The sequence below is a fragment of the Montipora capricornis genome, chromosome 2 (genome assembly GCF_036669925.1).
Source record: "Montipora capricornis isolate CH-2021 chromosome 2, ASM3666992v2, whole genome shotgun sequence".
Classification (NCBI taxonomy): domain Eukaryota; kingdom Metazoa; phylum Cnidaria; class Anthozoa; order Scleractinia; family Acroporidae; genus Montipora; species Montipora capricornis.
Window position 1 is genome coordinate 60,830,288 of NC_090884.1, and position 25,083 is coordinate 60,855,370.

The following is a 25,083-nucleotide window of genomic DNA, read 5'->3' on the forward strand; positions in this document are numbered from 1 at the left end:
GATGAGGCTACTAGCGCGGGCATTCTGAAAAAATGGCGGTAAGCGAAGGCCAAAGTGCGTTGCTTTCGTGGAAAAGTTCTTTTCCGACGGCGATTAGAAAGGATGAAAACGCCTGCCAAGATATATTTCAAAACTCGGAAAAGCTTCTTGCGTCTGCTGTGTCGATTTGTCGGCTTAAAGGCAGTGTGGAGTGCCAAACTGGCGGATTGATCACAGTATGCGAGGAGCTTCAAAGCCTTATCCGTCTCGCTTTTTCTGGTGAGTACAGTCTTGTTGTGTTGAGAGATACGCATCGGTTGTCCCTATTAGCAAAAAATCTATCAATCTCTTCTTTACATTCACTGGATTTTTTTAAGTAACACCAAGAAGCTAAGAGGGATGGAAGCTTTGTTGAAATCACACTCCGCACAATTAAGCGTAAGTTTCGTATTTCCCGCGCTAACACAACCCAAACACTGTATACATGTATTTGTAAAGGCTAAAACCTAAACACACTATATTTAATTAATTTTGAACAGTGTCTTTACTCCGGTTAGCGTCAGCAATTTTCGTGATGAGAAAACTATTACGTTTCTTCTTTGCATCATTAAAATGATGTACATGTAAGTTCCCTAATTTTATGGTGAGGGCCTTTGTTGGAACATTATTTTGTGTTGCAGGGTGAAATACTGTAGTTCACCTCACTATCAAAGAGAAGACGCTGCGTGCATATTCCTGATCTCACCTTTCCCTGGGAAAACCACAGATGGGTTCAGAACCTGTGTGTGCAAATTCTTGTTTTGAGAATCCTCTCTGCTGAGATGACTTTATTCCACAGAGACAATTTCAACAACATGAGGTTGTCTTTTTCAAGATGGAGACTGTACTAAGTCACATGACCAGTGAAAGAGATCAGGAAGGCCCTCCAGATATACTGACGTGCCAGTACCCAGCCCTTAACCATAACGAAGGTTAAAAGGTCACGCTGTCTCTCCTGTCACATGACCACCCTGGTCATGTGACTTACTGCACTTGCCATTTTGGATAAGACAATGCCACAGAAAAGAAATTAACTAAAGATACAAATGTGAACAAACAAGAAAGAGAAGGTAGAGGGAAAATAATTGAATTACATTGGTGACAAGGAGGCCTAAAAGACACTACTAAGCTTATGATTAAAGTTGTTGAAATGTTGATGGAAGTTTCATTTTGTTTCGGCTAAATGACTCCATCAAAACAGGGCTTGTGAGGTTAACACCATAGTGAAGTGTGCAAGGTTTCTCCACACCAGCCTCCCCCCCTGCAGTTTGGAGGTGGTGATTGGCCTACGGTGATACATTGTACATGTAGGTTACTGATGCTACGTAACTTGTTATTGCAGAAATGAGAAGGGTTGAAAAGGATTTCAGATATCAGAAAACCAGCCTTGAAAATGAAATATCTCACCTGAGAGAGCGTGTGAAACACCTTGAGAAGGAAAATAGCATTGCCGAACCATCAAAACAAAGATCCAGGGAATTCCTTGAAAGTGAGAGGTATGTACTGTAGTATTACATTTTACCTGCCAAAAAAGAGTTTATTCATGAAGAGGTGGAAATTACTGACAATCATCAGAAATTGGAAAATGTCCTTGTTTGTAGACTTAAGAAGACATGAAATACAAGTTAAGGTGCACTGTAAAAACCAACTTGTGGAAACTCTGAAAACATGCAGGGTCATGACTTGGCACGATATGAAATGCAAAGTCTAATAAGGCTGTCTTTTGTACATGTACCTAAAGATTGAGTCTTTACTTTAGGTTGAATTACATGTACCCAATTTGTATAGTAATTAATTAATGTCTGATCAAATTTGCAGTGTCTGTAAAATGGTGATTTAAAAGGATAGATGTCCTGCTAAACTAGATAGTTTATTTTCAGCAATGCCATTTAAAATTAAGAACCTTGCTGAATGTTAATCTTGCATTATTCATTTCTACCTTCACTGCAAAATAGAAATAATGCAGCAGATTTAAACTCTAATAACTATAGGTGTTAAAAATACAAGGTACTGCTGTATGGTGTTTAAGTTTGTGTATTAGCTTTTAAGCTTGGAATTGTCCAGATTGGTGGATATTTTGAGTCTGTAAGAGACTACAGTATAAGAGGTAATGAAGTGCGGCTATTTACAATATATCATTCACCACCCCTCACACATGTACTGTACACCTGTAGATGTACAATTTAGCAGATAAAATCACTTTTTATAAAATTATACAACTGGGTTCTATTCTACTGATACAGTATTGTAGAAACAATCAGACAAAAGGCAATCAATACTTTCATGTTTCTTTTGCACTGAACGGAAAGGGAAAATGTTTACGGACGGTGCTTACTAATTCAAAGGTATTTTTGTGCAGTTTACTGAATATGTGGGAAAAGCAGATCTTAACAAGTGTTATTGAAATCCAAAAAGAAAATTGGGGGTAACCACACATTTTTCAAAGATAATTAATCAACAATAATATTGTAAAAAGCTTTTAAATACAAAGCAATGTATGGTGTTCTTTTTTAAATTGAAGCTTAATTATCTCTGAAGAATACATGGTTACCCCCAATTTTCTCTTTGGATGCCAAAAGCACTTGCTAAGTTCTGCTTTCTCCGCATAGTTTTAAACTGCACAAAAACATCCGTGTATTAATAAGCACCACCCATAGGAAATCAGAGTATCTCGAGATGCGCAGAACATATATGCGCAATAACAATAGTAGGCCCCATCCTTAAGCTACACATAACTCTCTTATCTCACAGCAGAAAACCCAGAGAAGTCGTGGCAAATAATAGTCCAAGCAATGATTCATTGCCAGTCAGTGAAACCAACATTCAGGGAGAGGACATTTTTACTACTGATGGAACAGAGATCATTGATATTCCTTTGGAGAATGCATCAAGTTTGAAAGAGCAGAACGTCACCCTGTCTCTGCAAGAAAAGAAATCAAATTCAAGGAAAAGGCTGAAACTGCCAATTCTTAAGAAAGCTGTTGAAACATCAAAGCCAGTAAAAGACAGCAATTCCAACCCTGAGGAACTCTCTTTAGATGTCAAAGATGATGATGGAAAAGTAATGACAGGAGTCAAAGAAAAATCCAATACTGTCCCCCAGGAAGCCTTGGGAGAGAAACAAAGACAAGTTAAACATGCTACCAGTAGCAAAAATGTTGAAGCTCTGGAGAAGGCAGCAACAGGAGATGAAACTTTGAAATCAAAAGGCATAAAAAGAGGTAATCTAAGAAGAAAAAAAACAGAATGTACCAAACAAGAAACCATGACAGCCGTGAAAGCTCTGGAAGAAAGCAAGGTAGGGCAAAAGGAAGACATCACAGAAACAAGGAAAACAAAGCCTAAATGTAGGAGGAATGAAGGAAGCTTGCAAGATGAATTATTGTCAGAGGATGATGTTAATCAAGAGAAAGACATATCAGAGATGAGGAAGGACCAAAAGCAATTCCAGGTAACCACTGAAAGTAAGGAAGCAACAGTGTTTTCTGGCAGTGTGGAAGAAAGTCTTGATGTACATGTAGAGGCTGAGATGATACCTGGAGGAAAGAAAAAAGACTTCACAGTTAAGAAAAAAACTGGGAAAAAAACAAGCAAGCGACTTCTTCGCAATGAAAAATCAATGAGGGCATCTGGTGATTGTACAGCCAAAACAAATGTAAGTGAGATGCCGACAGATGAATATGATGAGGAATTTAAGGAAATTGCACTAACTCCAAATTCTGAGCCACAAGCAAAGAATGTTAAAGGCAAGATGCCCAGCATAAGCAATCAGTCTACAGCTACTAAAGATTGTGATGAACCTCTAGGTGATATGAGCTTCCTGATTGAGGTAAATTCCAAGATATCCCTCTTCGTATCTGATGTGGTGCAAGATGAGTGCGAGTTGGACCCCATGACAGCCAGGCAGAGAAATGAAGTCTACAAGGTAGCCCAGCTGTATAAACTTCGCGCAAGAATTGGATCCAAAGCCGACAACAACCTTACCACAGTACGTTTGTCCAAACAAGGTGACACTCAGATGCCTAAAGCCGGTAAAGTTGATCGCTTATTGAGTGAGCTCAGCATTGCAGCATCTAAAGAGGCATTTAAAGAAAGCCCCAAAATCCAGTCAAAGCGGAAACATGGTGCCACAGCAGACAGGAAGAAGGCCAGTGATGACAATGACATTGATCAACAGGGTCCCCCAAAGAAAAAGTTTGCAAAGCAATCCAGAAGTAAACAAAATTGATTTTCTAAAAAAAGTGAAATTCTTAGATGTTTGGTGACTGTTTGCAAATTACAGTACCGGTACTTTTAAATCGTTAAATTTTAGTAATACGTGTTACTGAACCAACATTTTATTTCTACAGCACTTTGGTGTCTTAAGCAATACAAACAATTCTCTCTTAGTTTATTTTTAGTGCTTGGTATTAATGGGGAAGGAAAGTGTTGGGCCTGGTAAATTGGAGGGGGGGGGGGGGGAGGTACTTGGAAAAAATTTAACCCTAACCCTAACCCAAATGCTGCTCTTTATGTACAGCTGTAGGGATAAAGAGCAGCATTAACCCTAAGCTAAAAATAATGCTAACCTTTCCCCTTACCTTATGGCTGGAAATAGGTAGAAAAAATTTAATGCTTTGCCTACTAATTCACAGGTATTTTTGTGCGGTTTACTGAATATGCAGGAAAAGCAGATCTTTACTGTTCTTGAAATCCAAAAAGAAAATTGGCGGTAACCATGCATTTTTCGAAGATAATTAATCAACAGTACTTGCAAGTATAATAATTAGAGCTTAATTATCTCTGAAAAATGCTTGGTTACCCCCAATTTTCTTCGTGGATACCAAGATCACTTTCTGAGTTCTGCTTCCTCCGCATTCTTTGGTTTTAGACTGAAGTTACATTTGGAGCACTTGAATTGACTACCCCCTAGACAGTCCAAAGAGAAATCTCTTAACTTTTTACAGCACAGTCTAAATTGTTGAGAATTTTTTGGAATATTTAAATCAAGTTTGATTGTGGGGACTCTATTCTGTGGTAATGCAAGGGAACTGGTTGCAGGCATGTGCCTTGTTTGATTTGATAGCATGCCTCTCGATGTAGACATACGTATTCCAGGCCTTTATGAGGAAATTACAGCAGGGATGAGTACTTTTTTTATTAGACCGCATTCTTTCATGAGTACTTAATGTAAAATCAGACCTTAATACTATTAAAGAAACGTTTGCTGTACTGTAAGCATGGGATGGTATTCATTACTTTATTTCAAAAACACAAGTTGATGTAGTACTGAAATATTAGCAAATATGCTGTAAGTCTTGTTGAATTAGTATTAAGTCTCATTTTAAAGTGTACTCTTAAAAGTAAATTCAATGTCTCGAATAGCAACTGACAAAGAATGTTTGATACCACACTAAAGTGACATGCCCTATGACATAGTTATGAAATGTGTGAACAGCCACAACAAGGATACCAGTATCTTAAATCATAGCCAGCACAAGTCCTATAGTACCCATCTAATTTCTGCTTTCCTAATAATAAAAGGACATGGTTAAAATTTCCAGTTAGGCTGTATTATAAAATACTAAAACACAACAAAGACGGGTTCCTTACTGTACTACCATGAAATGACTATAATTCCCAAGTAAATGTAAGATGAACTGTGGCAATGAACTATATAACCATGCATGCCCATCAAAATAGATTAAAATTAATGAGGTTGTCCTTGCCCAGACAATTTTTTTCTTCAATGGACTAATATTGTGCCATTTATCACTGCAAGAAGATGAAAGGACTTGCATGAGTAAAACACGTTTTTTTTCCCCTAAAAATCAAACTAACTTGCAAAAAAAAAACAATATGACTTGTTTCTGCAATAAATTGTCATTGTTTGACATGAAGGACAAAAAGGGAGTATTTGTGCAAACTATTTCAGACATAAATTTCCTCTGTATAAAGCATGACAATAGCAGTTCATGAAATCTTATACCGGATGTTATGATCAAAGATGAATGTAGGCGTGCACTACAGACACTTCCAATAAAATGGGTTAAATTAATAAAGGTCTAGCTAAGATCATTGTATGATCATTATTCTCAGACTTTGTTTCACTGACTGAGTTTGGACTTGTGTTGCAACGTCATTAATTTTTTGCCATCTGCAAACAATGCAACTGAGCCAGAACTAAAGCTTTCCAACAGTGCAATAAGAAGTAGATTTAGCCTAACCTAAGACTAGTTTCATTCAATTTGGTAAGAAAGAGGGTGAATGATAACAAAAAACGATGTGCCCAAAGATGGATGCAAGGAAGAAGGGCACAAGGGTTAGGTAGCCTCACTCTTCCCACTTTTCATTTGGCTTCTCTGCTTGCAGCTTGTTTTTTATTGTTTTATTTCCCTCCCATATCTCTGTTCAGTTTCCAGGAAAAGTCATGTTAAACAAAATGCCTTTGAATTTACAGAGCTTTTCTGTTAGGTTTCACAGCAATACCTGAAATGAAAGATGGGTAAAAAGGTCTTTTAGAATGATATACACACATATGAAATAAAATGTTAGTAGTCTTGCTCACCATAGAGTCTCCAGTAGCTAAGTGCAGGTTAGAGCATCCGACTAGATCACAGAGGGTTGACGTTCAAATACCATCTGGGGCTCGGATTTTTCCGAGTTCCCAATGGGTTCTATTAACATTTCATTTCAAAAAAGTCTTTCTCATGCAAATAATACAGTCATGAAGTCATTGGGCACACCTTGCTGGGTAAGCAAGCCAGTTAACGCATTGATTGTTTGCAAGTTTTCAATAAGCCCTTTAGTGAAAACCATAACTAAATATTAGCCAAAATGTGTTGGGACTACTTCAATAATGAAGGCAAAATAACTTCAATTAAAGGAGTACCTTATGTTTTACAATAACAATATTATTGTTCTCACATCAGCCTCCCAATTAGTTTCCCTCATGCAATGTTGAAGTCAACTGCAGCTTTTCTAGCTGTTTCCAAATTCAAATCAACATTGTAAAGGTGGGGGGGGGGGGGGGGGAGGTGACATCATGCCCATTAATTGTCTTTGAGACTGTTTGTGCTTTATTGACCTTATTGTCCCATTGTCCCATTAATTTTGTCCAGGATTGTTGCTATAGGAGTGAAAACATGTACTGCATTTCACCAAAGATGTCACCAAAAGATTAATAGGTGATAAAAATGCAGGGTGTTTGTTAGCCATCAGGAATAGGATGGAGAATTCTCTGGGTACTACATGAAAATCTTTGGCTAAACTTTTACCTTAGTGGTCATTATAGTTGTAACAGAGCTTTGCTTTTTCAGGCAGTTCTCCTGTTATTTCATATCATTTTCCCAATACTTAAATTTTAATAACCCTGAAAAAGTAGGCAGTGTGATATCTTTAAATAAAAAAGTGTACTTGAGTTTAGCGGCTGGCCAAGACAACATGGCATATAGGAAACCTTTGTCAGGATATAAAGCATCTTTTAAAAACTATAGAATTTGACAATTATGCAGATTAACTAGTAAACGATTAAGTTTCGAAGAAGAAGGCATAATTTGTTGCCACCTTGACTGAAAAACATAACTGTTGACAAGTTTGAGGAAAGAATGACTTGTTTCAGTAGAGCCCTGTAAGTAATAAAATGCATGATTTTACTGTACAGCAAACCTTAATTTTGATACAATTTTTTTGTTCATTTTACAGTACCATTTGTCAGGTAGACATGCAGGGTCAGTCCCATCTGGTAACACTTGACACTCCTTACACTTGTCACAATGAACCCACAAGTCACATGCACTGGGATGCCACTCCACATTAGCTTTAATTACTGGACTCCCATGACTTTCGCTTGACTTAAGGTTTTGCATCGTAAAGTGGTGGTTGTCGTCTTGGTGTAGGATGGCATTTAGTGTCACACTCTTTTGAACTGACTTGCTTTCCAATGTAGCAGGCAGCAACATTTCATAATCTGTGGTTGGCAAGTTGTTTTTCTTCATGATCTTGTCTTTTTTTAAGAACAAAGTAACAATAACAAGTCTCAATCTTATAATGGCTGTAAACATTCTTTTGCCATGCTTGGCTTTTTCTTCTTTCCTGCTTACTTTATTATATCAAAATCATCAAAAATACCCAGTTGGCAAACGCTGAATCTTAAGACACCCTTGCTCCTCCATGAATGCTATTTCTAGGTTAATCCCTTATTAATTATCACTGCAGCAAGATTGATGCCACATGGAATTGCATGGTTTTCAGTGAAACGTTCAAGTGTCAGGTCGTAGGTGAAACCAGGGAATACGAGCGTGCTGAATCACAGGCATGGCCCCCGAAATCAGTTATTTTTATTTCCATGTAACTGCTCTTGATCAATTTTTGAACCAAAGAATAATGGAGCCAAATCTACTCTACACGTAGCAAATGTTTTCTGAAATTTGGATAATGACTTTTGTTTTTACTATAGCTTGTACAATGTATTTGTTTCACTACCCAGGTGGCCAGGGTCACACTACAGAAATAGCTGTGTGCTCTTCTACATGGTCAGACTCCAACAATACAATACCTAGCTACTGTAGTCCAAATCAAACCAAGTCCAAGTCCAAACTAAATACTAAATGCTTTTACAGACAAACCTGGCTGTGTATTACCTCGTTGGCTTTGGGTCCTCTTCAAAGCAGGCTTAAAATCCTTCCCATTTGCATATAAAGCACCTCTGAAACACAACAAAAAGCAAATGATCCTGGATACACAGAAATATTAAATCCATTCGCTCCTCTGCAGGCACCCCAGGACACCCTCAGTTGACAAGTAAAATCATCTGGTGTTGGACAGACTCAAATCTGTTAAGTGTCACTCCCAGGAATCGATGGGCTAATGGAGGGGCCATTAAGGGTTAATAACTCATTCACTCCCCAGGACACCCCCAGTTGACAAGTAAAAACGTGTCTGGCATTAGACAAAGTAAAATCTCACTCCCAGGGGTCAATGGGTTAAAAGTAATTTCATCCTTACCTTTGTCTTAGGTTATGAGAGCCAACTCTAAGGACAGTCAAAGAAAAAATGTTTAAAAATCTCCATAATTTATTTGCTTTGTTGTAAATACTTAAATGGTAGCAAATCTTACACAGGTGTAGGTAATGATCATTTTATTCAAAACTTCACTGTACCAACAATTTTAGCATCACTAGTGCCACAGTAAGTGCTTTAATCTTTCTTTCATTTTGTGCAGTTTAGGTTCACTTGATAACTTAATAGACTGTGAGGAGGGGTTGCTTCAAAAAAATGGGAAACCTTAAGACACTATTTGTTGGCAACCAGTGCACGAAATAGTCTGGTGCTTTCCATTAGGGGGACTGCCCCTTAATCCCTTTCCTCTCAGGAAGGAAAGGATTGGAGCTGACCATTTTTCTGTGGACCTAGATGTTGTTAGCCCTTTTTCCCCAAAAAGGGTACCCCATTGACAAGTAAAATTGTTTGGTGTAAGAGCAAAATCAGTAAGTGCCACTCTTAGGAGATCTGATAGCCTAATTATGTACATGTACTAAGCTTAATGCACCAACTGAAAATGTCATAATTTGTGGCTGTATAATTAGTTTTATGGCATTTCTTGCCAGAAGCATTTAATTGTCCATAGTGCAGATTTCTCGTCTCAAGAAGTCACTAAAACTGTGAGTCATTTTTCTAGTTATCCCCAGATACCTACTTCTTACTGGTTCCTTACCAGGAAGTCCCTGAATAGTGAACTTTCTTTTATACAGTCTCCGACATTTGAAGCCATTATTACTGGTCACCAAAGGTTTCAAAAATACATGTAGTCCTTCATTACGTGATCATTTCAAAACTACCTTGAATTGGGTTTTATGGGAGACAAGAGAGCCTACAGGGAAAATCTCACCTGTAGCCATGATCCAAGGTACATGTAGGTGGCCTGGTACTGTCCCCATTGGCTGTCAATATCCCTGTTTTCTTTACCCCATCACAGTACTTGAAATCTGGATGAGATTCTTTAGTTTGTCTCATTAATTCTTTAGCCTCCAGTCGGTATGGTTCTTTCTCCTCTGGTTTCATACTTCTCCATTTTTCAGCAAGGAGGGTGCTGATTTTACGATTATCTCTTCCAGGATACAACTGCTTGAAGAATGTACGATGGTTCTTGCTGAACAAAATGAAAGCATTCATAGGCCTCTTAACATGTTTAGCATTTTCTCTAGTTTTTGAACCATTTGGAACTGTGGAATCTGATACCTCTGATCCCTGACTGCTCAATTCTGAGGCTGGTGAAGCTGACTTAAGGGAGAAATCGTCATCCACTACAAGGTCTGGTGTACTGGAAGGGCTACCACCCACATCTGTTTCCAAGGATGCATCATTGACTTTACAAGTGTCACCTTGACAATTATTATTATTATTACTTAAATTAAACACCATGTTGCCTTGTAAAGCAGCTGCCTTCAGTTCCTCTGTTTTCAACCTTTTCTGGAGGTATGATTCACAAATGTCTTCTAGGAGTTGCATGATGCATCTTGCTGCACTTTCTAGAATGTCCTTCCTTGAAGGGTGGTTGTTTTTAGGGTCTTTCCATGGAAGCATTGTACTCAGACACTTGATCTTGTCTCTTATGGCTCGTTCTCTTTCTCTTTGCCTGCGTTGAAGAGGCAAAAACCATAAAACAGTCAAATCAATTCAGTTTATAAGCCCGGCAACATAATGCCAGGTCTATATAATTGGCCATGGTGAATCTGCTGTTACAGTATTAATTGTGCTCAGACCAAGGGGATCAAGCCTGACAGCAATCTCTGAGGGTAGTATAACCCAGAATTTTCCATCAGGAAGTGGTGCAATTCTCTATAATGCCTAAAAATAATGACAAGTTTAGAGAAGCAATTTTTATGAAAACCTAAGTCTACCAAGACAAAGAAAATAATTATTTTTTGCCAGCATTAAATTTAAAAGCCTAAATTTTGCATAACCAATTGAGGAAGTGTTCCACTTAATATGTGCATGCAGTTAACAGTTCTTTCTAATACCATAACACCTGTTTTCAGCACACTCACACTGACTTTTGATGGGAGTAAACCAGTGCATTGATTAGTTTTCTTGGCTTTCCTTTCCTTTTGTTCTGACATTGAGCAACTTGAATTGGTTTAGGCTTCTTCAACCTCCATGGTGTCTGTGTTCTAACTTCTGATGACCATGAAAACAAAGGCAGAGGGATGAGTTAATAGGGAGTCTAAGCATGTGACGTTTTTGAGCCGCGGACGGCAACCCGAAGTGAGCTGTTTTCCATTTTAATTAAATTTAACCTGTCTTGTCAATACACCTTGTCTTGCTAATTTAACTGTCTTTCCTCCATTAGAGATGATTAGGTTAAAAATCTGGGAGACACTACTGCCCTGGCATGCAAACTGCTCATTTCCAGTTGCCGTTCACGGCTCAAAAACGCTGCGTGCTTAAACTCCCTACTGATGCATCAACTGACACAAATAAGGCGCCAATTTCTTAGCCCCCATTCACCCCTCAAACGTCCTTGGACGCCCCCAGTTGATGAATAAAATTTAACTGAATAGAGTGTAATGTGAAGTGCTAGATTTCAATCCCATATGAACCATGTGAGCGTTAGCCCTACTGATGGAAATGGGCCCACACAAGGACATAGAAAAACTCTGACCAGGGTGGATAAAATTGTCTGGCATTATACAGCGTAAAATCTATAAGTGTAACTCTCAGGGGTCAATGAGTTAACAAGCAGATATGTGCTATCAAAACCAGTTACAGTTATGTGTCTCGATACTAATTAATTTGAATGATAGCTGGACTATATTCCACCCTTCAAACAATTTTGAGCAGATGCTTATCAAGACAATAAGATGGACACAATTCTTTGAATTCGGTCCATTACAAACTCCGGTTTAACAGATCATGGATCGTTTAACCAAGGGCAATGTATTGCTAAATTTTCATTTCTTTTTTTAACAGCTAATACGAATTTTTTTGCTACATGTAGGTAGGAGGTTGTGTAGCCCAGTGATTAGGGTGGTTGCCTGGAGGTCTTGGACATCCCACACCCACTTGACTGGTCAACCACTAGCTAATGGTAATGGTAATTAATGAATTTATATAGTGCATTTTCTATTGACATATTCAAATGCGCTTTACAAGCAAGTGATCTATGGGTGAGATCGGACGTCAGCATATACAGGCTATCAGTCCATTAGCGATCTCATCCAGCACATGAATGAATGAAATGAGTCCTGACCACAACACCGGGAGCTCCATGCCCTACTCTTTATGAATAGTGTGTCGGTTCTTTTACGTCCCACTGGGTTGTGGACATTCAAGGGTTGTGAGACGGGTCCTACAGTTTATAGTCCTTATCTGAGAAAACTTGAAAGTCTAACCATTTGCAGATGAAATTAAAAAGGCATCACTTTCTCCTCAGTTATCATAAGACTCTGAGTGTTGGTCCAGCCGGAGTCGAACTCATGACCTCCCACTTGGCAGCCGGATGCTCAACCAACTGAGCCACTGGTGCGCGGTTGAATTTGATCCTGGAATTTGAGGGGGTATTTCCATGAGACCGGGACAAACTCAGAGCGGCATGAGACTGGCCTCACAATGAACTCGGACCGGTCTGAATTAGTCTCGGTTGCTACAATAGACTGAGACGAGAAATTCTCGTATTGGTCTGACTTCATGCTGTTCTCCAGTAAATGACAAGAAATGTCAGACCAAGTCAACAAATCTCAAGACTGTGTGCTTTTGGGTCAGCCATATATTTATTAGACAAAATGTGTCATTTCATCCCGAAACCAGGAACCAAGCATTTCATCCCACTTTCATGTTAACGGCCTGCCTCAGGCAAGGTGGGATTCTCAGTTTAAGTTGACTTGTAGTTTTTGATCTATTCTGTTGAGCATCACTGGCCCTGGAAAGTCCCTATGGGGAGCATGCAGTCAGTTAAGTATGTGTGTATGTATGTTATGTTGTACCGTTTGAAATGCCATGTGTTGGTGGTTTGATGTGCAATCCACAGTGTTGGATACCATGTTGATATTTTTCATCCTTAATAGTTACTTCTACTGGACTGACTCCTTCAAACTTGATATCTCCTTTCTGCAAACAAAGATTTCCTTTTAATTTCTATAAATGTCATTATTTTTACATGAAGCTTAATGATTACACTCTTTAGTCAGTTTGCTTGTCCTTCTGCACGATAGCTCTCAACGAAGAGTGCTTGTCTGTTATTGACCAGCACTGCCTTAAACGTAATATAAAATTGGAAGGTTCAAAGTCAAGAGCTTTGGATTACTTCATCCCCTTACAAAAAGCACTTTATTGTGCAGTTTCTCAGACAACGCTGGGCCCAGCTTGAGCACTCGTGATCATACTCATTCAGTATGATCACCATTAACATCCTTAAAATAAAAAAAGTGCACTACATTAATGCAAGGTATTCAGGTCATCCAATTGTGAATGTCACTTTTAGCAGTAAGGAATCGCGATAATAAACTAAGTGCTGTGTTCCAATGATTGAGCGATCAAGTCAGGAGCTGGCCATAACTTGGGTTATTATATAAACAATACTAATTAATGGGGACATAGTTTTTCAGTGAGTGATTAACCCATTGACTTCCAGGGGTTCCCCATTGACGAGTAAAATCGTCTGGTGTTAGACAGAGCAAAATACTAAGTCTGGCCAGTTTAAGCCGGTTTGGACGTCAAAGGGTCAACTCCCCAAATGAGCAGCTCCCAGTCTGTTGGGTTATTGGAAGAGCACTCACTACGCCAGTATTGCAGAGATGATGCGTTTAAATCTGCTTTAGCCTTAATATATTTTTAGGCTTTTTTTATCGGTATTCTTGAGCCCACTGACTCATGAACCGTCCCTAATTGACACAGTAAAATTTACCATTTAAGTCTCACTTCTCAGAGTCAATGGGTTGACAGGGTTTTCAATAAAATTTGAAGTAGGCAGCTGCTTTAAGTCTAGTAGCCCACTGCATCATCCAAGGGGCCGCCACGCCCCTTCATCTAGGGGAATCTGGGAGCATGCTCCCCAAGAAAATTTTGAAATCTGGTAGCTCTGAAATGCGATTTCTAGCGTCCTGGGCGGCAATTTGAGTACAAAGTTAAAGGAAGATTTCTTATCAACAGCGACACTGAGTGCGCAGTTACAAACATTTTTTTTATAATTTCCAGCGAAGAAAGATTTGGAAAACCATTTCAAAAGGAAAATTAATGATTTTAACGTTGGATGACGTTTCAGCAACTTCATGTCATCGCATTACTACCAATTTAAAGCTGCCGTGAACGGCAAACTTTTTTGCGCGTTTCTTCAAGCGCGAATTGAAACATTTTGGTTTGTAGACAAACCACAATAATTTTGATCGGTCAACATGAGAAATCAGTTCAGTCAAACGATAAGAATATGTCATTTTAATCTGAGCGAACAAAAAGGCTCACCGTAACCAATGAAACTAAAAGAAGCATTTACTGTTTTGGTGGAAGACAAGTTTTGATGCAACGATTACTCAACAAGACGCCTATAAGAGCGTATCCGTGGGATGCACAAACAGTCAACACAAATTGTCCAGTTACAGGGAACTACAACCTCGGGTAAACTTCGGAAAATGTGGAGAGATTAAAACAAAAAGAGGTTATTTCTTATTATTAATGCTACTAAATTTGCCAGTGAAAACAACGAGGCCCTATTAGGGGTTATCAGGAATACGGGATATTTAAAAAAAAATTTCCAGGGATATGGGATATTTGGGGAGGAAATTAACGGTGTGCAGGATGTTTAAAAAACCGAACTGGTATTAAAGTGAAACCACAAACCACAAGAATCAACAGGATACAGGATATTTAGGGATACGGGATTCCTCCCTCAACAATCAGCACAGCAATACTATGACAGTTTACTTTACTAAAGCCTTTTGAGGATTGTTAAGATAAAAAGTTGAAATTTCTTTGGAATGCTGACTGGAGATTGATCGTTTGCTTTGGTTTGTGTATAAAACTAAATACATTGTGTGTCTTGTTATTTGTTGTTTAAGGCTTTTTTACTAATATTCTTTTCACGTTTGTGATTCCAGCCTTTGGAGTTAAAATGCCTATAAAACCTCTCCAATGAGCTTTCATGTTGATATTCCAGTGAGATGTCTGATACTTTCGAATTTCGAAACATTTTGTGAAAATCTCATCAGTTGTCATCAAAGGCAACTTGCTCTCTGACACTTGCCGACGTGATGTGCATATTTTTGTCATGTCGATATCTCTTATGCCAAAAAATCAAAATAAATTGACCATTATAAATTTCTCACAGGTAGAGGTAAACTTCTCAGGCTAGCATATTGAAAGCTGCCGAGATGCATAACCAAACTTAGTTTGGTAGCTAGTTTAAGCAAGCCGACATTAAAGCCTAGTTTTCATATGTCGGCAAAATACCAGATCATCGGGGATTTCGTAGTTTCCTGACCGTCCGAGATTTTGCCGACATATCACAAAATCGCCAGATGCTTGTCCTAGATTCTCCCGATAGTGACTTTGGCGGAAAATGGAAAGTGCGCCAAAAATTGAAACATGCAATTTAGAGGATTGGTAACGAGCTAATAGAGTGGGTTTTTAGGCAAGGTAATTTTTTTCGTCTTATAAAACAACTTTATACTTTGACATGTGCCAATAGACGGGATATGCATATTTTTGGCACGTCGAGATCGAGATGTTTAATGCCGAAATTTTGCATAAAATTTAAAATATAAATTCCCGACGGGTAGAAGTAGACTTCGTTTTACATGAAAATTCTTTGTAGACAGTTGCTGAGATGGTAAAATAACTTGAATTTGTAATTTGACAATCTAATTTTAGTAGCAAACTAAAACCAAGACAAACTAACACCAGAAAGGTCACGAAATTACCTTTAAATAATTTTCCGGGGAAAATATTGTTTTTTTCATCCAAACCAAAAAATTTTCCCGGAAAAATCGGGAGGTAAGGTATCATGCAAATGCGGGGCTATCAAGTGACGTGCTCGTGATTTGTTTTCTATCTTTGTACATGATCGCCCGTGATACAGAATTATTTGACAAACATATTAAACCTTGAGAATAACCAGTGCTCTTCTTGGGTGAAAAAATAAAAAACAAATCCAAGAAAGGATCTCTGCATTGACCTTAATTTTCAAAAAGATCACCCCTTACTACCTCTCGCTCATTATTTCGTTTTTTCTTTATTTTCCCTATAAATGCATCCATGCTTCCTTCGAAATTCACTCAGTTTTTGTAACTGTTACAGTAGCCAGATGCAGCGTTTATCTGAAAAACTTGCATTCCAAGCACTCATTGTCAACGCCCATTTCAAAAAGACAACAATCACACAGAGAATGTTAATGGTGTAGCATTTGCTACCCGTAAGCACATGTCCCCCAAGGGACCTATTTTTAGTCGTGGATATTTCACGTATCCACGACTATCGTTAGGGGTCAGAATATGCAAATTTGTCACTCACTCAGATGTAAGTTAATTTGACAAGTCAACGACCATTATCGATTTTTTTCAAGACATGCCAATTTGTCACTCACTCAGTTGAATTCAAATTGATATACCAACGATCAATATCGATTCTCCGATGGTTCACTTTCCGAAGTAATGCCGCAACGTAATACGTTGAAATATTCTTCGACTTCTTTTCGTTCTTTTCGACGGGATTGATACTCGTTGTAGTTAGCATGTGTTACCGAGCCATTGTTCAGTGTAAAATTTAAGGTGTCACTGTGCTATGAGTGTTAAAAATGAATGCGAAGAGACATTTGCTGGTCGATCCGCCAAGTTCACAGGTCCACTCGCATTAGCAAAGGAGCACGCCGCGAGATTGCCGTGGACAGTGACAATTGTGTTCACCTAAAGCAAACTACTGATCTTTTAGTTTGGATTATTTCATCATTGTGTTGGTTATATTCAGATGTTTTCGCTATCATCTTGTTTAAGTTGAACAGTGAAGCATTCCTTTACGATAAGAATCAAACATGAATTGACCTCTCTAGCTTGCACGTTTTCTCATTGCATATAGCGTGAAGTTCTCAAGGGAATTCTTCTTAACACGAAATTTCCATATTTTCGTTCGTAAATGGCTTAACCCAGGTAAAAAAGTTGACTCATTGTTTACGAGCACGAGCATAAGACGACATTTGAAAGAAACCGTTCTCTGTAGAGTAACATCAATGGGAACACAAAACGTACAAGTTGAAAAGGTCAATTTATTTTTTCCTCAACATAAAACGTTTAAAGGAGTCGAAAACACCGGTTGACAATTGTTTTCATCTGGCTCTTTTACATCTATAAAATGCAACCAAATACGACATGTTTCATAATACGTTCCAGATTTCGTGAAAGGTTGAAAAGTTTTGGAAACAAATCCTTGTTTTTACTTATCGCAAACTGAGGCATTCGTAGCTGTTTACATAGTTGAGGACCCTTCAAATTTTGAAAACGACCTGGTGTAGCCTGCCAATGATAACGCATTCTTTTTAGATAAAAATCAAACGCCAATTCAGTCATTGTTTCGTAACAAGATCAGAAAGCAACTGATCGCAACAGAATTTCCATTTTGTAAGCAATGTATCCACTACTTTTTGACAGTTCTCCTTTCATTGATTCCTATATTGGGATGAATGGGGCTGGAATTCCCAAACAGTGCTTTCTAATGGTGGGAGTTGACTCACAATGGCCAAATGAACACACTGAGAGTGTTTTCGCGGTCGTAATTTCATGATACGCTATCACGAATATATGCAAATGAGTTCAAGGATCCTCATGTACACTAAAATGAACGGTCTACATAGAATGATACGATATCACGAATATATGCAAATAAGATACATACGTTATTCTTTAACGGTCATGTATGCCCATATATACTATCCACCGTAAGCACACTGTCTACAGTAGGAACAGTTATTTAGACTGTCTACAATGGAAACAGCCATCTACACTGTCTACAGTAAGAACACCTATCGACACTGTCTACAGTAGGAACAGTTCTCTACACTGTCTACAATGGGATCAGCTACCTACAGTGTCTACAGTAGGAACAGCTATCTACACTGTCTACAATGGGAACAGCTATCTACACTATCTACAGTAAGAATTAACAGCTATCTACACCGTCTACAGTAGGAACAGTCATCTACACTGTCTACAGTAGGAACAGTTCTCTACACTGTCTACAATGGGAACAGCTATCTACACTGTCTACAGTAGGAACAGCAATCTACACTGTCTACAATGGTAACTGCTATTGTCGTACTTTAGTCTGTCTCCCTCATCCTCAAACATAAATGTAGTCATAACATCGTCGGCGGCATCGCCCATGGCGTAGAGCAATGTGTTTACTTGAACTTCTTCGCTTTTCTTGTGTAGATCACACGCCATCCGATATCTACCAAACCGACGAATCCATTTCTCCCACTCGTCTGGCTTTTTGAAATCGAACATTTCGGGTGCAGTAATTTTGTTAGCCATGATTTCTCCGGAACAGTAGTACACTTACTTCCCGGGTTTCTTCGGCTGTCGCAGCGAATAATTTCTTACGTTCTCTTTTGAAAATATGTAGCGTCGCTCGAGTGACCTCGAAGAACTCTCCCGTATTTTCTTCTGAGAGCCTCGGCTATCCAGCTATCTTCCCGTCAAAAGACTCAAACAACCGCTTCTGACACCATGTTGAGTGAATTATCGGCGAGCGTAAACAAAAAGCAACACGACGCCATTCATTCATGAACTCAAGTGCCCTTGCTCCCAGTCACGTGATCAGGTACAAAGTACAAACTATGACGATTTCAACATCAGGGGCTTAATTTAGTGTGACTCCAGCCAGGGGCTTAACTTAGTGTGACTCCAAAGAAGATATTAAGTAAGATATAGCAAACTATCACGTGATCAGAGTTGCTTCGTTGGCTAAGTGGGAACTTACTCGCTCCCGCGGCGCGTGTCCCGAGTTCGAGGCGCGATGGTTCCTATTGTATCATCCGGGATTCTTATCGAGCGTGTAATCTACTATCCCTGGGGTATGCACATTTGTGACTACAATGAAAAATAAAAGAAAACTACACTGGATTTTTGACGTGGCATGCCTGTGGCATCCCACGTAATAGCAACCTGTTTTGCATAAAACGTCTTCATATGTTACCAAACGTAACTGAACATACCCCTAAACCCTAATTCGGTTATAAGACGCACCCCTAACTTAGCAATTTAATCAAGCTAAGTTCTCAAACTGACAATTACGCGAAAATACTCGGTTATAAGACGCACCAAAAAATTGAGAGTTATCAAAAGGATGTGATGAATTTGAGAACAATAATGGGCCCTTTGCAGGATAGTGATCACATGGTACAAATCCGCCATACTGGGACGCAAACTGCCCACTGGGACATCTAAAACAAAGAAAATTTAGATTAACCAGCCTTTGTTTTAGATGTGCCAGGACACAATTTGCGTCCCAGTATGGCGGATTTGTACCATGTGATCACTATCCTGCAAAGGGCCCATTATCCTTCCACAATTGGCATGCGAACTCTTTTTGTTAACGTATTAAACAAAGTGAAAAAGTCACGCATTTAATGATATACGTAAAAACAAAAGCTAAAAGTTGACACCTGAAATGATAAACATACACTTTTATTTGAACCTTCCGACTTAATAAATAGTCAGAGTTCAGACTTCAGACTTCAAGTGAAAGCGAACGGCGAAAAACTCCCACCGAGAGTCATATTCAAAGGTGTTCGACAGCTGAATATCAACACGCCACCAAGGATGCAAATTTCAGTGCACAAGAAAGGCTGGATGAACGAAGAAGGTATGTTTTATCCCTCTCCACCTTTCCAGGGTTGTCCTAAAAGCCGGAATCCGGAATCACAGATCATTGTTTTACCAATACAGAGAGTAAAAACTATAAAACATTTATAAAAGCTAACATTAGGCCTAATTAGGCCTAAACAAACGTTTTAGGCCTAAGGTTAGTTTGTCTCTTAAATTGTACTTAAATTCGTTTGTGTATCATCGAAACATCTTCGGGTCTTTCTCGAAAATCTTTGGCAATCTTCGGAAAGTGTTTGGAAAATGTTCGGAAACGTTCGTCAAGCCTCCGGAACAATTTTGGAAATCTTCGGACATTTTCGGAAATTGGTCGGAAATCTTCGGAAAGTCATCAAAAACGCCGTCATCTGTATGTTTATATAATAAAAAGAACATTACACGTTAGTTCGAAGATATGAATTTTATGTTCGAGTGGCAAGAACAATATCTCGAACATAAAGTTCATATCTTCTCGCCACCGTTTAATATCCTCTATTTACATGATGATTGCTTCGCGAGAAGCATGAAACTCGGAGTAGCAAATGAAGGTGTTTGAACTAGTCCGAAATGCCGAAAGGTCCTTAAACTGACATAGGTTCGTTGATCTCTTTCCGGCAATTTCCCAAGTAGACATACTTTCTGATCTTCTATGGACTTATACCTAAACTAGGCATAGTGCAACACAAGGTGACATTCTTTATTTCACATGATGCGACCACTTTCTTGTCTTGTGTTTTACACTTAAACTGTCGTCTTTCATTCAGATTTTGCTTGTAAAAAAATTAAGGCCATTAGTCTACCTTTCTGAGACCTTTTCTGTCGGATCAGCCCAAGAGAATTTTCCCACGTGAATGCCTAGTACGCTAAGAAATCATTTCTGGGCAAACTATTACAAGCAAATGAATCACTACTAAGATGCCAGAATTAAATCAAATTAAATCATGTTCGATTCACACACCAATCCATGGCTGGGCCGATGTAAGGTACGATTCATAGACAGAACAATTCACTTGCTAAACACGGCAAAGCACGCGCTCTCTCTTCCTCCACATGATTGACAGAAGGAAGCAAATCGGTAGGTAGCCTAACTTCCGGCCAAGTGTGCGAGCCTGGTTACTCAGCTCAAGATGGCGGACAAAACATCGCAATATGAACAAAATTGGCCGGATAAAAAAGGAGCAGAACTTCACTAAAGGTAAAAACTGCTAAGAAAATTAGGGGGTCTTCGTTTTTAGAGTTTTTTTAGGTCTTAGGGTCTTAGGATCTTTGTTTTAGAGGTCTTCGTTTTAGAGACACCCCGCGAAAATACTTGGCTATAAGACGCACCCCAATTTTAGCACTAACTTGCCACCAAAGACAGCTTTTTCTTGAAAAAAAAACGAATTACTACGGTAATTGAATTACGTAAAAAATGCGACGGTTGGTCTCGGTAAAAATGCCGTTCATTGTAGCTCGAAGATGGAAGTATCAAATCTGATAATTATTTTGAAATTGAGGTTTAAAAAAAGTACATTCAAGTCCATCAAAAATGAATTTTACTTTAGGTTCAAAGGAATCCTTCAATTAATTCAATTTAGGGGGAAAAATAGCCGACTTCTCTGAGCGAAGTAGCCGACGTTTTTGGTCGGCCGTCGGTGCTTATTGAAACCCCTGGGTTGAGTATAAACATTCATAACTGTGCAATGATCTGAAATCTTCACAGTCATCTTCGCTCAGCAGATTAAACATGCATCTTTGAAAAATTAATGTTTTCTTACTGAAGAATTCAAGAATTCTGCCAAAGGAGGAAGTGTCAAATCACTCTTCCATGATGAGTCTGCAAGTAAAAAGCAAAAAATTTCATGGTAGGTTAATCACAGAAGCAAATGCATAGTTTATGGCGTGTCTTAAAAACGAAGACCCCAAGACCCCGAAAACCAAGAAAGTAACCCAAAACCCTCAATTTGACTAACCCTAGCCCTAAAGTTGGTTTTTATCATCCAACAGGAAATGAAGATGTCTGGCCACACATGGAGCGTGGTTCCTCAGTTAAATAAGGCAGATCACTCAGCTTTCACTTTGAAACAAGTTTTAGCAAATGAAGGAATTGAACTTCGCTTGAGGTAACTTGTACATTTTCTCTAACAAGAAAATTTGTAGGTCTTAGATTCATTTTCGGGGTCTTAAGGTCTTCGTTCTCAAGACACTCTAGTTTATGAGCAGTAGAACATTGAGGAAGTTATTCTCAGAGCAAAATTTGGAATGCTTAAAAACAGCAAAAAGAACTCAATATAAGTTATTGCATGCTCAGCAAAAAATTATCTCCAAGACCTCCAGTAGCAGAGGAAGAGAATTTGCTTCATTATTATTTAACAGTACATGAACAAATAATTGTTGCAAAATGAAAACCAGCCTAGGATGAGACCAGCACTTTATTGAAACGACAAGACATTTAAGACAGTATTTTTACCTAACTCTGTACTTGATGTTACTTTGGTCCAATCTTGTTCAATAACATCTGTTCTCTCAAGGGCAGTTCCAAACTACATTATAAATAAAAAGGAGCGAGACATTAAATTTTAAAGACATTGTTCAATAGAGTAACCTATTTTACAGAAAAAAAAATCAGTGTTCCATGTGTGATAAGCTTTAGAAACAGAGTGTGGGCATCCAAAGGGAAGTCATGATCTGTTCAAATTACCAGTGCACTTTTCTGAGGCAGTCGTCTCTTGTCACGCAAACAAATAAAATGACCAAGGGATGGTCATTTTATTTGTTTGCGTGGTTGATTTATCAAGGGACTGCTTGCAGTCTATAGGCAAACAGGTTAAAAGCGGTTGAAATGCATCTTTACTTTGACTTGGAAAACTGGAGAGGATTTATTTCCTGTACTTTTTCTTGACCTTCTCAATGTTTTCAATTTTTGTCCAAATATTAACAGCGAAATGAAAGTAACCGGCCTAAGATTAGTTAGTAGGCTAGCTATTTCCCGATGGCTTCCAGCCCTTTTTGACAGCTCTGCAACAGGCTGTCATATTGTTTAAGAATTAACAAACAATCTGTAGTCAAAAGCCAAGATATTTGGGCAAGAAAGGAGATGAACCCATCATCAACCCAATATAAGAGCCCGCTTATCATGTGAAATGTTCAGTTTTATCGGCTTTTTATCTCTAGGCTCAAATTTTTTTGCTTTGATATATGTGAGGTGAAATACAAGCAAACGTGCGCTCCCCAACATGCTTTTTCCTGAGAACTGTGTGTAGGTTTTTCCATGTCTTACAGAGATAATAGCAAGACGTGTTGTCGTAAGCCGGTGCCTAGAGGGTCTTGCTGTGAAACTTTGAAATGTCTTCATTGCCTAGACTGGAAATTTTGGTTTGTGTAGAAAGCAAATCATGTTGTACCTGCAAATTATTGCCCAAGTAAGCACAATTTTTTAAAAAAAATTAATTTTTTACCCCTTCCATCATTGGAGAATCTCCTGGATACCAAAAGTCATTTCCAAAAAAGTTCTGACCACTGTGAGAAAACAAAGAATTCATCATACTGGAAAAGTACTGCAATAAAATAATTTAACAAAATGTATTTTCACAATGTGAATTTTCAAGTAGCTAAATTTGATTCAATTCATGCAACATACACTAAGATCAGCATATTGCAGTGCTGATCGCCAGTTTTCTCAACTAAGTTTTATCAAACTTGACATTATGTAAATTAGAATAAAAGATTAATTCAAACACACAGAACCTAGAGAAATAAAAAAATAACAAATACTTTGCCTAAAGTACCAATCATTTGAAAAGTTATCAACCATCTCCTTGATGACTGTAAATACCGATGAAGTACCCGATCTAAAAAGGAGCCCTGTATTGTTTCCCTGAACTTATTAATTCCAGGTGATTTTAAGCTTGCAAATAAAACAATCATACGGTATCTTTCAAGGGATAGAATTTTAAGTGGCAGAAAAGATGGTCAGCTAGAGACTCCTCCAAGTAATAAAATTTCTAAGATCAACCTACCATTCATATAAGAATACCTGATGTTTTGTTGTGTTGTTAAGGCACAATGCCATGTCTGCGGTAATGCATTTTGGTGGCCTGCCCGAGGGCTGCTAGGCAACAATCCACCTTGAATCTGCTGGCCATTATGTAGTGCAGACGCACACCCCCAAGATGAATGACCCAACCAGTCTGATAGGAATTAAAAATAGAAAAAAAAACACAAACAATAGAGATCACAATTCTCTTGCAGAAAGCTGCTGCATACACAACAAAACAGGTTTGTTAAACACCATCAGTAGTGGAGCAAAATTGTTCTGAAAGCCAATCCCAAATAACATAATATTAAAATAAACCTTCCCACCAAACATAATTTTTTTAACAATGTGTTCTTATTTAGAGAGAGGAGTGTTGCCCAAAGTGTCAGGGTGGAGTGGGGAGGGGACAATGATCTTTACCCAGGGAACATGGTGGAGCCACACATATTCATGAGTAGGAGTTAGAGTGAAGTTAGGTGAATTCAAGTGTGGTGTCCCCCTTTAAATTAGTCAACATAAAGTGGCCTTGGAGCAACTGTCTTAAAAGTACCTTTTCTAGAAGCCACAGAATCAATCAGAGGATGAGGAATTGTATCAGAACACTCAAATGGTACTGGTGACGTCAAAACGTTGTACTGCTGTCCAGAAAAGAAAACAAGAGTTACAAAAAAAGAAGAGCTCAGATATGTCAGCACACTGGTTTCCGGTTTTAATTTCATGTTGTTCTACAATGAACCATTAGATTGTAGGGATTATCGATGTCTTTTTTGTTTGCTCTTTGTTAAATAACCGATGCATAATGATTGTTGATGAAAAGAAAAGAGAAATGCTGGTCTCTGAAGTAGCTGGCAAAAAAGGTTCAATGTCTTTTCGTGGCTGAAAAGCACGAAACAGCACGCCTGAATATGATAGTTATTGGAACGCCATGGAAACAGATAGTCCATCTGGTCAATGCTGATTTTAACGTCATTACCAGTAAGCTTATTATTCCAGTATTATTTTTATTCCGAGTATGACATATTCATATATACTCTGAACTAGCCTTGACTGGATTTTTTGGACCCCCGGACAGAAGATGCGATTAGAATATACAAACTTGAAAAATAACACAAAGAGCAAAGAAAGGAAAACAACGAGAAGGATAGAAATTTTATTATCTTTACACCCACGAACTGCTGTAAGAAAAATTCCTCCAGAGAAATGAGCTTAATAAGTGACAAAATTATT

General features: G+C 38.5%; 2 protein-coding genes, 1 long non-coding RNA gene and 1 pseudogene across 4 annotated transcripts; 2 read left to right on the forward strand and 2 right to left on the reverse strand.

Annotated features, from left to right (window-relative positions):
- Nucleotides 1-32: 32 nt before the first annotated feature.
- Nucleotides 33-5,235, forward strand: LOC138029758 (uncharacterized). Of its 2 annotated transcripts, none has more exons than XM_068877577.1 (3): nucleotides 33-258; nucleotides 1,361-1,514; nucleotides 2,770-5,235. In XM_068877577.1, exons 1-3 carry the CDS (start codon nucleotides 33-35, stop codon nucleotides 4,244-4,246), a joined length of 1,857 nt encoding a protein of 618 aa, XP_068733678.1. In that variant the 3' UTR covers nucleotides 4,247-5,235. The 2 variants fall into 2 exon arrangements, with proteins under 2 accessions (XP_068733678.1, XP_068733685.1); XM_068877584.1 differs by having other exon boundaries at nucleotides 2,773-5,235.
- Nucleotides 3,340-25,083, reverse strand: part of LOC138037606 (uncharacterized) — a 67,146-nt pseudogene continuing 45,402 nt past the window's right edge.
- On the reverse strand, nucleotides 9,743-18,509 carry LOC138030846 (uncharacterized). Its single transcript, XM_068878714.1, has 5 exons — nucleotides 18,295-18,509; nucleotides 15,439-15,535; nucleotides 12,981-13,131; nucleotides 11,046-11,175; nucleotides 9,743-10,633 (listed from the first exon to the last, which is right to left on the reverse strand). The coding sequence occupies exons 1-5, from the start codon at nucleotides 18,507-18,509 to the stop codon at nucleotides 9,883-9,885; spliced, it is 1,344 nt and encodes a 447-aa protein (XP_068734815.1). The 3' UTR covers nucleotides 9,743-9,882.
- LOC138029777 (uncharacterized) lies at nucleotides 20,943-24,611 on the forward strand. The gene is made up of 3 exons (XR_011127928.1): nucleotides 20,943-21,036; nucleotides 21,828-21,943; nucleotides 24,219-24,611. It is a non-coding gene; the product is annotated as an uncharacterized lncRNA (long non-coding RNA).

Coding starts and splice junctions, on each gene's coding strand:
- LOC138029758 (XM_068877577.1), top strand. CDS start 33: ATGGCGGTAAGCGAAGGCCAAAGTGCGTTGCTTTCGTGGAAAAGTTCT. Junction 259..1,360: donor TATCCGTCTCGCTTTTTCTG/GTGAGTACAGTC, acceptor TTGTTATTGCAG/AAATGAGAAGGGTTGAAAAG. Junction 1,515..2,769: donor GAATTCCTTGAAAGTGAGAG/GTATGTACTGTA, acceptor CTTATCTCACAG/CAGAAAACCCAGAGAAGTCG.
- LOC138030846 (XM_068878714.1), bottom strand. CDS start 18,509: ATGGCTAACAAAATTACTGCACCCGAAATGTTCGATTTCAAAAAGCCA. Junction 15,536..18,294: donor GATGAGGGAGACAGACTAAA/GTACGACAATAG, acceptor TTTCCGCCAAAG/TCACTATCGGGAGAATCTAG. Junction 13,132..15,438: donor ACGAAATCCCCGATGATCTG/GTATTTTGCCGA, acceptor TGACATTTATAG/AAATTAAAAGGAAATCTTTG.